At 53.9% G+C, this 13103-nt stretch overlaps 1 protein-coding gene across 1 annotated transcript in view; it reads right to left on the minus strand.

Annotated features, from left to right (window-relative positions):
- CDHR2 (cadherin related family member 2) overlaps nt 1-12422 on the minus strand; it is a 32155-nt gene extending 19733 nt beyond the window's left edge. The window contains exons 1-13 of the mRNA XM_030927001.1: nt 12364-12422; nt 12033-12104; nt 8930-9069; nt 8737-8787; nt 6758-6847; nt 4165-4254; nt 2840-2965; nt 2623-2769; nt 2467-2542; nt 2240-2355; nt 1898-2131; nt 346-501; nt 91-252 (exon numbers count right to left, since the gene is read on the minus strand). Coding sequence (XP_030782861.1) covers nt 91-252; nt 346-501; nt 1898-2131; nt 2240-2355; nt 2467-2542; nt 2623-2769; nt 2840-2965; nt 4165-4254; nt 6758-6847; nt 8737-8787; nt 8930-9069; nt 12033-12104; nt 12364-12415 — 1512 coding nt within the window. The 5' untranslated portion in view covers nt 12416-12422. The remainder of the gene's footprint in view (nt 1-90; nt 253-345; nt 502-1897; nt 2132-2239; nt 2356-2466; nt 2543-2622; nt 2770-2839; nt 2966-4164; nt 4255-6757; nt 6848-8736; nt 8788-8929; nt 9070-12032; nt 12105-12363) is intronic.
- Nucleotides 12423-13103: the final 681 nt, after the last annotated feature.

Below are 13103 nucleotides of genomic sequence, written 5' to 3' on the forward strand. Positions count from 1 at the left end.
CACTCTCTCTCACACACACACTCTCACACACACTCACACGCATGCCTGCTTGCTGGGACCCCACAGCCCCACCGTGTCCACATCACTCACGTGGATGCTGTCGGTGACCACAGAGCCGGTGGCGCTGTGCTCCGGCACCCTGAGGACGTACAAGCTCTGGGAAAATGTGGGCCTGTGGTCATTAATGTCTCTAAGGTGGATGGTCACCATGGCGATGGAGAAGTTCTGGCTGACTGAGTCTGTGGCCATGACCTGGAGGTAGGGGAGGAAGCAACAGCTGTAGGGCCCAAGCAGCAGCTGTAGGGCCCACAGCTTCTGCCCCCGGCACTCCAGAGCAGCCCTCACCTGCACCACCATCACCGTCTGCCTCTCATAGTCCACCAGCGCGGACACTCTCACCAGCACCTGAACAGAGGCTGAGCCTGCTGCCCGCTCCGGGGAGACACTGAAGGCTTCTGCGTCGGGGCCCCCCAGCGACAACAGGAAGATCCCATTGCTGCCCTGTAAAGGTAGGCTGTCTAGCAGGGACCTGTCCCCCCTGCTCTGCCTACCTGCATCTTCCCCCAGTCCCCAGGCTCTTACCTCTGGATGCCCCACCCGATGAGGTCCCATGGAAGGGGCCTCTCAAAAGACTGCGAGAGAGGGTTGCAGGAGGCTGGGCTGGTGACCAGACCCTGCAAATGTGGGCTCCGTAGAAGACAGCTCCCTAGGCACTGTGGGTCCCAGGCCTGGGCTGGAGCCTGCACACACACCCCTCGCTCCTGTCAACTGTCCCTCCCACCCACCCTTCACATCCCCCACCCCCAACCCCCACAGCAACACTAAACACCACTCACACCCTATGTCACCCCCTTGGCCAGTGCCACCTTTCTGGCCAACCTAAACCTGCCTGACGCTGTCCTCCATGCAACATTCCCACTCCCTCAGTATCACCTAACATCACACACCCTCCGGAGGTACTCATCCTCCAGCGCCACCATGTAACCCACCTCTCACTGCAGCCTCCACTTAAGGGTGCCCTCCCATGGCCAGGCACGGTGGCTCACGCCTGTAATCCCAGCACTTCGGGAGGCTAAGGTGGGCGGATCACTTGAGGTCAGGAGTTCGAGACCAGCCTGGCCAACATGATGAAACTCCATCTCTACTAAAAACAGAAAAATTAGCTGGGTGAGGTGGTGCACGCCTGTAATCATAGCTACTCGGGAGGCTGAGGCAGGACAATCACGTGAACCTGGGAGATGGAGGCTGCAGTGAGCCAAGATTGGGCCATTGCACTCCAGCCTAGGCAACAGAGTGAAACTCCGTCTCAAAAAAAAAAAAAAAAAAAAGCAACCTCCCACCTCACACCCTCAGACCACTTGTCCCAACACTGCTCAGCCTCCCCCAGTTCCCAAGACTACCCAAATCATGGCCACCCAATGCTAGGAGACCTCGCCAGCCACTCATTACCACGGACAATGACGTTCTACTCAGCATCATCTGACGTTCAACGTCAGCCTCCACTCAGCACGGCCTCCTATTCAGCCCCACACGGATCCCCCAGAGGATGACACTGCTTACTGACGCAGGTTTCCAGAGAGCACACAGCACCCCCATTTTCCGTCACCACGCCCTGCACCACCAGCACCACCACCCAGCACCACATGGCACTGTCACTTGATCCGGGCTTCCCCTGGCCTCCCCCAGCCACCCCCGGCCACACCCACGCCACCACATCTGCCTTGTCCGGGTCGTAGACCACCATGCCACCCCCGCCCACACCCACGCCACCACACCTGCCTTGTCCGGGTCGTAGACCACCATGCCACCCCCGCCCACACCCACGCCACCACACCTGCCTTGTCCGGGTCGTAGACCACCATGCCACCCCTGCCCACACCCACGCCACCACACCTGCCTTGTCCGGGTCGTAGACCACCATGGTGAGGTCCTCGATGGGGATGTGGGGGGAGGCATGCTCGTCCACGTAGCCAGTGAAGTTCACTTGGGCCTCTTCGGGGGTGAAGGTGCAGGCTGGGAGGCTGCAGTTGTAAAACTCAGGTTTGTGGTCATTGACGTCCATCACTCTCACTGTCACCCAGATGCTCACCTTGGCCTCCTGCCCGTAGATGTTGAGGTGTGTCTCGGTGGCCTGAGGCACAGAGCAGAGGTCAGAGGTCAGAGAGCCAGTGCTCAGAGAGATCAAAAGCCAGAGGTTAGAGAGCAGGATTCTGACAGGGGTGGTGGGACCTTTGCTCACCGTGACCTGCAGCTGCACCTCCTCATCCTCCTCCAGCAGCTGCTCACGGTCCAGGGAGCCATTGACCCTGATCACTCCATCTGCCCCGATGTCAAACCAGCCGGGCCGCGTGGAGTCTGGCAAGCAAGGGGACAGGTGGAACAGCTGGAACAGCTGCTCCAGTGGCTCTGACGGAGCCCTGACCCCAGCCCTGGCCCAGCCCTGGCCTGGGGACACCCCATTCTCACTGGAGATGCTGTAGATCACAGGGTCATTGATGCCTTTGTCGCCGTCCACAGCCTCCACTTTCAGCACCGAGGTTTCCTGGAATGGTGCCTGGTCAGTGCTCCTCAAACTTCCCCCGCCTCCCGCTTCCACCCGTACCCCACAGGTCCCCCGTGCACCTTGGCTGCATCCTCAGCCACAGAGGCCGAGTAAAACTCCCTGACAAACTGAGGGTCAAGGTCAGGCTGGTCCACCACGGAGATGGACAGGTAGACAGGCAGGGAGCACTGGATGGTGAAGCTGTTGTTGAATATACCGCCCAAGTCCTGCGGGGAGATGGCTGCCCATGAGCCAGCGCCGTGGGTCCTAGGCCCACCCTCTGGCACCCCCACTCACGCAGGCCTTCAGCTCCAGCTGGTAGAAAGCGCTCTTGTTGTTGTAGCTGAGGCTGCCATTGAGGATGATGGAGCCATTGGCCAGGATCCGGAAGAGATGCTCGCTGTCCCCAGTGCTAGGGATGACCTGGGGCAGAGCAGACTCGGGTCAGTCTCCCTAGGGACAGCCCTGCCCTGAGGATCCCACTCAGCAACACAGGGAAGGCCCCAGCTCTACCACTGACCAGTCACGCCACTGGCACCAGGTCGCATGACCTCTCTGAGCCTCAGTTTCCAGCTCTGGGAAATGGGGCTAGTGACAACCCTCAGTGGGTTGAAAGGAGGATCCAATAAGATGCAGTCAGCCTTCCATCTCTGTGGGTTCCACATCCACAAATTTGACCAGCCACAGATCAAAACTGTAGCTATACTCACAATGGTTGTGTCTGTACTGAAGGTGTATAAACTTTTCCCTTGCCACGATTCCCTAAACAATATAGCATACATAATACGCTATATTTACATAGTATTTGCATTGCATTGGTATTTAAAGCACACAGGAGGATGTGTCTAGGTTACATGCAAATACTACCCCCATTGCATGTCCAGGGACTTGAGCAGCCATGGATTTTGGTGTCCTCAGGGATCCTGGAGCCAATTCCCCATGGCTACCAAGGGGTGACTGTATGGTATGTGCCAGGCACACGGTTGGTGCTCGGTAAATGGCGCTATCCTTTTATTTTTTGAGACGGAGTCTCGCTCTGTCGCCCAGGCTGGAGTGCAGTGGCCGGATCTCAGCTCACTGCAAGCTCCGCCTCCCAGGTTCCCGCCATTCTCCTGCCTCAGCCTCCCAAGTAGCTGGGACTACAGGCGCCCGCCACCTCGCCCGGCTAGATTTTTGTATGTTTTAGTAGAGACGGGGTTTCACCGTGTTAGCCAGGATGGTCTTGATCTCCTGACCTCGTGATCCGCCCGTCTCGGCCTCCCAAAGGGCTGGGATTACAGGCTTGAGCCACCACGCCCGGCCAAATGGCGCTATCAACAGCAACTCTGTTTCCATGAGAAATGGGTTCACACACCCCTTACTGTCTGTGGAACCTGGACAAGACCTGGGAGCAGGCGGGCGGGAAGAAGGGTCTGGTCTGCAGCAGGCACCCTCTTTAGGCAAGTGGGCAAAGCGAGGTTTCCGGGGAGGGGGAGCTGGTGGCCAGAGGAAGGTTTGGGGACCAGGGCTGGGCCAAGGCAGGACCAACGTCCCCAACCCCAACGCTCAGGCCCTGTGGGTTGTCTGTGGATATGCTGCCCCCTGGTGGTCACGAAGGCGGTCAGGGCCCCCTTCACACTCACCTTCTCTATGGAGTACACGACCATGCCAGCAGTTCCCATGTCTTTATCCACGGCCAGCACGGAGAACACCACGCTGCCCACGGGCAGGGTCTGCAGGGAGGGACCCGTCGCTTACCAGCTCAAACCCAGCTCCTCCTCTCCCTCGTCTGTCACTGCCCCCCTGAGCTTCAGTGTCCTCAGCTGTGCACTCAGGGGACAGTGTTCCCCTGTCCTTCCCACCAGGGCTGTGGGTGGAAGGCAGCTGGGGGTGCGGGGCGGCAGGGAGGATCTCCCTCCTCCCCTCCCCACACAGCCTCTCCACCACCTGAGCTGGCTTCTGATTTTCGGAGCCCCTGAGAACCAGGACGAGGGATCATTCTAGAGTCCAGCCTCACGGTGCCACTGCACACTCAGACATCCCATGTGCTCTCTACAGCCTATAGCCATGGGTTTCAAACAGCACCCTACAGAGCTGGAGGCTTCTTTTGGGAGCCCTCTGCTCCTGGGCTCCTATACACACGACCTCTACTTCCTTTTTTTGTTTGTTTTGTTTTTGCCTGAGACGGAGTTTCACTTTTTCGCCCAGGCTGGAGTGAAGTGGCACAATTTCGGCTCACTGTAACCTCTGCCCCCTGGGTTTAAGCTATTCTCCTGCCTCAGCCTCCCCAGTAGCTGGGATTATAGGTGCCCACCACCAAGGCCAGCTAATTTTTTTTTTTTGGATTTTTAGTAGAGACAGGGTTTTGCTGTGTTGGCCAGGCTGGTGTCGAACTCCTGACCTCAGGTGATCCATCTGCCTCAGCCTCCCAAAGTGCTAGTATTATAGGCGTGAGCCACCGCGCCCAGACATGACCTCTACTTCCTAATGGTGGCCAAAGAGATCTTTGAAAATCATGAATCAGACCACATCACTCTTGTGCTTCAAATCCCCCAAGGGTATCCCCATTCTGGCCAGATCACAGTCCAGACTCCTTCGAGCCTGGGCTGCCACCAGCCTCTCTGACCTCACCTCCTCCTCCCCCTCCCCCTCCAGCCACACTGGCTGAGCTTGTTCCTGCCTCAGGGCCTTTGCACCTGTTGTTCTCCCTGCCTGGAGCACCCCTTCCTGGAGCATCCCCTGCCAGCTCCTTCTTGCCATTCAGGTCTCTGTTCAGATGCCCACAACTCAGAGAGGACTTTCCTGACCCTTCAACCTAAAGCAACGCCTTCTGCAGCCACTTCCTTCACTTTGCCTTGTCTCGTGCTCAGGGTGGGGCTCACCGCCACGTGAAATCATTCTGCTCATTTTGTTTCATTGGTTCCTGTCTGTGGCCTTCCCTAGAAGGTGAGCTGCTGAGAGTAGCAACCAGGTCTGTCTTGCTCCCCAGGTAACCTCAGCACCTAGGACAGCACCGGGTGCCAAGGCATTCCATCAGAGCCTGTCACATAGCTGTCCAGACCATACGTGTCTGGCCTGGTGTGGGGCCCCCCACCTGGAAGGTCTTTGCAGGCACATGGCAACGGCAGGTCAGGAGTGGTTGTGTTTGCTGCCCAGTGATCATTAGGGAACCTCGTTTCCACCCATGTAGCTTAAGTGGAACTGGCCCCACTCCTCCCCCTTGCTGCGGGGAAGGCCCATGATGCAGACCTAACCTGTGAGAGCCTTCCACACCCCTAAATTGACTCAAGGAGAGCACATGACCTAAAATGAGCCAATGAAAGTCAGCCCTGGGCTTTGGGCTGGAAAGATTGAGAAAGAGACGGTCTCTTCAATGTGAGCCTGTTCTTTTTTATTTTTTTTATTTTTTTATTATTTATTTATTTATTTGAGATGGAGTTTCACTCTAGTTGCCCAGGCTGGAGTGCAATGGCGCGATCTCGGCTCACTGCAACTTTTGCCTCCCGGGTTCAAGCAATTCTCCTGCCTCAGCCTCCTGAGTAACTAGGATTACAGGCATGTGCCACCACAACCGACTAATTTTTTTTTTTTTTTCAGTAGAGACAGGGTTTCTCCATGTTGGTCAGGCTGGTCCTGAACTCCCAACCTCAGGTGATCTGCCCACCTCAGCCTCCCAAAGTGCTGGGATTACAGGCATGAGCCACTGCCCCTGACGAGCCTGTAGTTTTATCACCACATGAGACACTTGCCTCTCATCCCCCAGGATGGAGGCAATGAGAGAAGCAGAGCTGAGAGGAGGAGAGAAACTCAAATCATATCTTGATGTGATTTGAGTACCTGGATCCAGCCATGCCTGAAGATATGATTTCAAATCAAATTTTACGATATGATTTGGCTCAAATCAAATCAAGATACGATTTGAGTGCCTGGATCTAGCCATGCTGAGGTACCTCTACATTTTTCAGATACACGAAAAAAATCAACTCCCTTTTTTTTTTTTTTTTTTTTTTTTTGGCTTTCATCACTGAAATAATTCCTAACCTGATCGACTGCAAAATATTGCTGTCACCATTGTTTGTGGGGTCACATCCCCCTGGCTTTGGTTCTTGAAGATGCTCCTGCTAGGAGAGGTTTTTCCCAACCCTGAATGCCCCCCTGACTGCGTCTGGCTCTTCCTACTCTGAGAAGCTCTTTGGGATGCCCCCTGCCCCACAGCCACGTTAAGGCAGGTGTCACCTCGCTGATGCTGGTGGAGAATGCGGTGTTCTGGAAAATGGGTGCGTTGTCGTTTCTGTCTTCCACAATCACCTGCATCTCCCTCTGCACCTGCAAGTGAGAAAGCCCAGGGGACCCCAGAAAATAGGATTTAAAACACCAGAAAAGTTGCAAGTATTGTACAAAGAGCTGATGTCCTTCATCCAGATCAACCTACTGTTTGGTCTCTCTTTCTTACCATATGTTTTTGGGGGCTTTTTTTTTTTTTTTTTGTAGAGAGCAGGTTCTCTCCACATGTTGTTTTCTGAACCATTTGAAAGTAAATTGCAGGCATCATTAGTTAATTTTTTTTTTTAGACAAGGTTTCACTCTTGTTGCCCAGGCTGGAGTGCAATGGCGCAATCTCATCTCAATGCAACCTCCACCTCCCAGGTTCAAGCGATTCTCCTGCCTCAGCCTACCGAGTAGCTGGGATTACAGGCATGCACCACCACTCCCAGTTAGTTTTCCGTATTTAGTAGAGATGGGGTTTTACCATGTTGGTCAGGCTGGTCTCGAACTCCCAACCTCAGGTGATCCGCCCGCCTCGGCCTCCCAAAGTGCTGGAATTACAGGCGTGCACCACCACGCACAGCAGTTAATTTTTTAAATATAAAATGTGCCAGCCAGCCAGGCGCAGTGGCTCATGCCTGTGCACTTTGGGAGGCCAAGATGGGAGGATCACTTGAGCCCCAGAGTTCAAGACCAGCCTGGGCAATATGGTGAGACTGTTTCTACAAAAAATTTTAAAATTAGCGGAGTATGGTTGGTGAGCACCTGTAGTCCCAGCTACTCTGGAGGCTGAGTTAAGAAGATTGCTTGAGTCCAGGAGGTAGAGGCTGCTGTGAGCTGTGATTGCACCACTACACTCCAGCCTGGGCAAGAGTAAGATCCTAACTCAAAAAAATAAAATAAAAAGTTGGAAAAAAGTTCCTGTCCTATTACAGGAGTGTCATTTTTGCTTTGTTTGCCACAGTGTAAATCTGTAAACAACGATGTGGCCACCAGAGGGGACCAGCTTAAGAGCGGCTCCCACCCTAGATACAGACGTTACAAAAATTGGGGATTTGCATGCAGACCCAGAGACAGCTCTAAGCTCAATCACTGAATGGGCAAGGTGGCTTCCAAGACAATAGAGACAGCTGGGTCCTACTGGGTTTCAGAAAATACACCAAGAAATACATGGAGGCATGTACCTCAGCGCTGAGGGCTGTCAAAGCACACAGTGACGGCCAACACTTCAGTGGGAGTGAGCTGGGAAGGATTTTCCAAGGAAACTTTAGTTTTATCTGTAATTTTTTTTTTTTTTTGAGATGGGATCTTGCCCTGTCACTCAGGCTGGAGTGAGGTGGTATGATCTCAGCTCAATACAACCTCTACCTCCCGGGTTCAAGCGATTCTTGTGCCTCAGCCTCCTGAGTAGTTGGAATTGCAAGCCGGTGCCACCATGCCCAGCTAATTTTCGTATTTTTAGTAGAGATGGGGTTTCTCCATGTTGGCCAGGGTAGTCTTGAACCCCTGACCTCAGGTGATCTGCCCACCTTGGCCTCCCAAAGTGGGAAATAAGAGTGTGGTTGCCAACATATTCAGCCAAAGCAGTCGAGAGTGATTTTTTTGCCTCTGGAGCACTGGGGTGGGGAGGTATTTGGCACTTTTCTAATCAATATTTATACACATTAATAATACATTTAATTTCTATTGAAAATATAACCAATATATTTATACGTAAACAAAAAAGCCCTCTATGATACAAATAATATATTTATATAATTTAAATAAATTTTTAAAAATACTAAAATCTTGGTAATATCGGATGACAAGGAAATGGACTAGTATAATCTTGATATAAATAAACATTAAATTCACTATTAACTGGGGCTCTCTCCCTTGCCAGAGGTGGGGACGCAGTCAGAAATGGGCTCTCGCGATCCCTGTCGACCCCCCGGCACCTCCCAACTCACCTGGATGTAGGGGTCGCTCACGGAGATAGTGACTTTGAATGTGTAGAGTGTCTGCAGCAGCCAGAGAGAAGGGGCCAGTGGTGAGCCCATCCTGGGTGGCAGCACAGGGGGTGCTGCCACCAGGACGCGGGCTCCCAGAGCCCTCCCAGCACCTCCTCCGCGTCCTGTGCCCTCTCCGGCTGATGCTCTTTACCTCATAGTCCAGAGTGCTGGCCAGTTTCACTTCCCCAGTGTTCGGAACGACAGTGAAGAAGTAGGCATTGGGGCCGCTCATCCCATAGGTCAGAGGGTCATTGTCCGAGTCTTCAGCTACCAACCAGAAGACCTGGGCACCTGGGGATGGGACAGGGGCCACCCAAGATCCACAGCCACCCTTTCAATGCTGGTCTGGCCAAGCTGGCTGTGAGGCTGGGCTGGGTGCCTGGCTGCTCCGTACACAGTCTCGACTTGCCATCTGGGACCTCCCCAGCCCTCAGGGCCTCTGTTCCTCCACATGCATTCTGAGGCCTTTGGATAGCAGCATCCTGACATCCCTTGTGCCCAGTGACTCGAAGAGCACTGGACACAGTGTGGGGGGCGGGGGCTGTACCCAGGCATCTGCCCCTCCCCTTGCCAAGCCTGTGGCCCTGCCCTCTCCGGAATACCGAGTTTCCGTGACACAAGACTAGACGTGGCTGGCGTGAACCTTTCCAGCTGCAGCATCTGGGTGCAGACTAGAGCTTTGGAGAACCTTCCAGGACACCCCCTTTCTGCTCAAGTGAGCTAAAGCTGTATCCAGTCTGCTGCTGGCCTCCTGAGAGCCCTAACTCTTGTACTGCATGTCTGAGCACAGCAGCAGGCTGGTTGTCCACTCCCTAGCCTGAAAGGAACTTTTTACAGATTCATCAAACCCACCCTATCCCTGAGCCCCTACCTCCTTTACCCATCCAGCCTCTGCTCCAACACCTCCGCTGGCCCTGCTGTTCATTAGCAAGGACTTTCTCCTTTTCACGAAGATGTGTTTCCCTTGAGCTCCACCACAGGGTTCTGAGGGCTTCAGCCACTGGCGTGGGAGCCTACACCCCCTGATACTTTCATGGCCCACAAGAAAGTTGAATTTCTTTTAAAAGCAGAAGGCCGGGTGTGGTGGCTTACATCTGTAATCCCAGCACTTTGAGAGGCTGAGATGGGGCATTGCTTGAGCCTAGGAATTTGAGAGCTGCCTAGGCAACATGGCGAGACCCCCATCTATACAAAAAAAATTTTAAATTAGGCCAGGCAAGGTGGCTCATGCCTGTAATCCCAGCACTTTGGGAGGCAGAGGTGGGAGGATCACTTGAGATCAGGAGCTCGAGACCAGCCTGGCCAACATGGTGAAACCCCATCTCTACTAAAAACACAGAAAATTAGCCAGGTGTGGTGGCGTGTGCCTGTAATCCCAGCTACTGGGGAGGCTGAGGCAGGAGAATTGCTTGAACCCGGGAGGTGGAGGCTGCAGTGAGCTGAGATCGTGCCACTGCACTCCAGCCTGGGCTACAGAGTGAGACTCCGTCTCAAAAATAAATAAATATAAAAATAAAAAATTAGCCAGGTGTAGTGGTGCACAGTGGCTCATGCCTGTAATCCCAGCACTTTGGGAAGCTGAGGTGGGAGAATTGCTTGAGCCCAGGAGTTTGAGACCAGCCTGAGCAATGTAGCAAAACTCTGTCTCTACTTAGAAAAATAAAATACTAGCTAGGCATGGTGGTGCATGCCTGTAGTCCCAGCTACCTGGGAGGTTGAGATGGGAGGATCGCTTGAGCCCAGGAGGTGGAGGCTGCAGTGAATGTGATCGCACCACTACACTCCAGCCTGGGGGACAGAGCCAGACTCTGTCTCAAAAAAAAAAAAAAAAAGAAAAAGTCCCATACACTCCCTCTCCAGCCTCCATGGGGTAGACATGAGAACAGCAGTTGCCTATAGGGAGCAGAGATTGACTAGAACTGGACACAGGGAACTTTCTGGGGTGATGGAAATACTTTCTCTTGATCAGGGGATTGCTTACACAGGTTTCATATTTGTCAATACTCCTTGGTGTCTCTTGTTTCATCTGGCAGCTTTCGATATTTCTGGATTCCATTTTGCACTGCAACAAAGGCTGTGACTTGTCCCCCAATATCCATTTGTCTCTCTTTTCTGAAAACAATGGAGCCCCAGATTTTGAGCTGGGCACATGGCCAACCGGAATGAAGGCCACATTTGCCAGGTTCCCTTGCAGCTAGGCGTGGGTCTGCGGCTTAGTTTTCACCAAAGAGACAAAAGCAGATGCAATGTGTGTAAAATCCAGAAAGGAAGAAGCCATCTTGGCCCCTTCCTCCTTCTATGGCTGGAATGGTTTCTTGTCTGAGCCATCCTGGCCCATGTGGGTGGGACCATGCCTTAGGGAAGGTGGGGCACTGAACAGGAAGAAGGCCGCCCCAAGCCCCACAGGGAGGACAGCCTGATGGAACACGCCCCCACAGCTCCCACCTCCTGGGTGGACTCAGGGGGACAGTAATTCACCTCTGCCTTGCTTGCATCTCTGTTATTTGGGGTCCCAACCAATATGGCCACCTATGGTTTCTACTTCCCCAGTCTATATCCTGCCTTCTGGGAATCTGATATCTAGGCCCCCTGGCTCCTTCCAAAATAATGTTACCAAACTTCATTTGTTCCTGCGCCACTGCCATGACCTTTGCTGTGACTTTTGCCGAGACCATTGCTACGTCCGTGTTCTATTCCTGGTGCTCGTTCTTTAAATTGACTTTCCATCCCATGTAAAGACATGTACTTTAAAAGCAAACTTTACATCGCAAAACCCATCTCACCTGCCATAGATAGAAAGTAACTTTACAAATAAAAACGAAGCAAAGTGAGTCATCAGCTTCTGTGAAAGGGTCTGAGCCTGACACCTGCTCTCCCTTAAAAAAAAAAAAAAAAAAAAAAAAGCCAGGGTGGGGATGGGAGAGATTAGCAAGTGTGAGGAAGGAGAAGGAAGCCTGGCCCAGGGGATCCTCCAGTCAGAGACTGAAAGCGATGCGCAATGGGGGAGGCTGGATAATTTGACGCTGGTGTGAGGGCCCCTGGAGAAGCGTCTCACACCTTTGGGGACACTGCTCTTGACCCAGAATCTGAAGAGGAGAAAACAAACTTCTGGAATCAAAGGAACTGCCTTCAGGCCCTCTCTGTCCCACAATAAGCCGTGGAGTTGCAGGGATGGTGGGGGCTCAAGAGGGCGCCCCAGGACTTTCTTGTGAGTCAGGACCTGGCATGGAGCAGACACAGGGACTGGGACTCACCCACAGGCAGGTCCTCGGGCAGGATCACTGACGTCATGTTGGGCAGGAACTTCGGGGCCACATTGGCTGCCACTGCAGGGACACAGAGTGCTGGAACACCCCTGCAAAACCCGGCCCCTACCTGCTCCCCTGGGAGCCCACACAAGTCTTTATGGCCACCCAGGCCACCTGTCCAGGCCTGGATTCCTCCCCAGGCCTCCCCAGCTCAGCCAAGCACAGGGCTGGCCCATAGGAGCTGGTGTTCGCTGATGAGGGATCCCCCTCCCTTCCGGAGGGTCCTGCCAAGGGTCTCTAGGTTAGGGCTGCGTGGCCAGGGAGGGGAGATACCTACCAGACACCATGAGAGCAGGAAGCAGGAAGCAGGACAGCCACAGCCGGGCCATCACATCCGCAGGGACCTAAGGGAAGAGACCAGGGAATGGCTCCTGGACTCAGGCCTCCCTCCTTTTGGCAGACCCCCATCTGCCTGGGTCTGACCCGAGCCCACCCACCACCGCCGCTTAGTAGCTCTTCCCCAGGGCCTCTATCACCCTTTGTCCATTTTCCAGATGCTCCAGGGTCGGGGGAACCAAGGGGGAGGCCAGGTGGGGTGGGGGGGAGCACGACGGCTGAACCTGAATCCAGGACCCACCATGCACCAGGAACTGCTCCAAGGCACTGGATGTGCAATTGTGTTATGCCTACAACTGTGAGGTGGCTGCTAAGACACCAGGATAGGAAGGGGCTTGCCTGAGGCCACAGGGAGTCAATGACAAGACCATGCTTGGAACACAGGCATTTTGGAGTCCAGAGTTCATTCTCTCAACCACTGCACTATCTCCACCTGCCTGTTAGAAGCGTTCAAACTCACAGCATCCTTCAAAATCAAGGCCCTGAAGAGGGACCATAATTTGTCCAGGACCATCCAGAGACTATGGGTGGGCAGGGTCCTCTGTTCACCTGCTGATACATCTAATGGCTGTCTTTGCAGCCTCTCCCAAACTGTGCTCCATGGAACCCTGGCCCTCTGAGACGCGCCACGGCAGAAGGGTTCCCTGGTCAGGTGGGTCTAGGGAGGGTTGCATAACTCTG

The sequence above is a fragment of the Rhinopithecus roxellana genome, chromosome 3, assembly GCF_007565055.1.
Source record: "Rhinopithecus roxellana isolate Shanxi Qingling chromosome 3, ASM756505v1, whole genome shotgun sequence".
In the NCBI taxonomy this organism is placed as follows: domain Eukaryota; kingdom Metazoa; phylum Chordata; class Mammalia; order Primates; family Cercopithecidae; genus Rhinopithecus; species Rhinopithecus roxellana.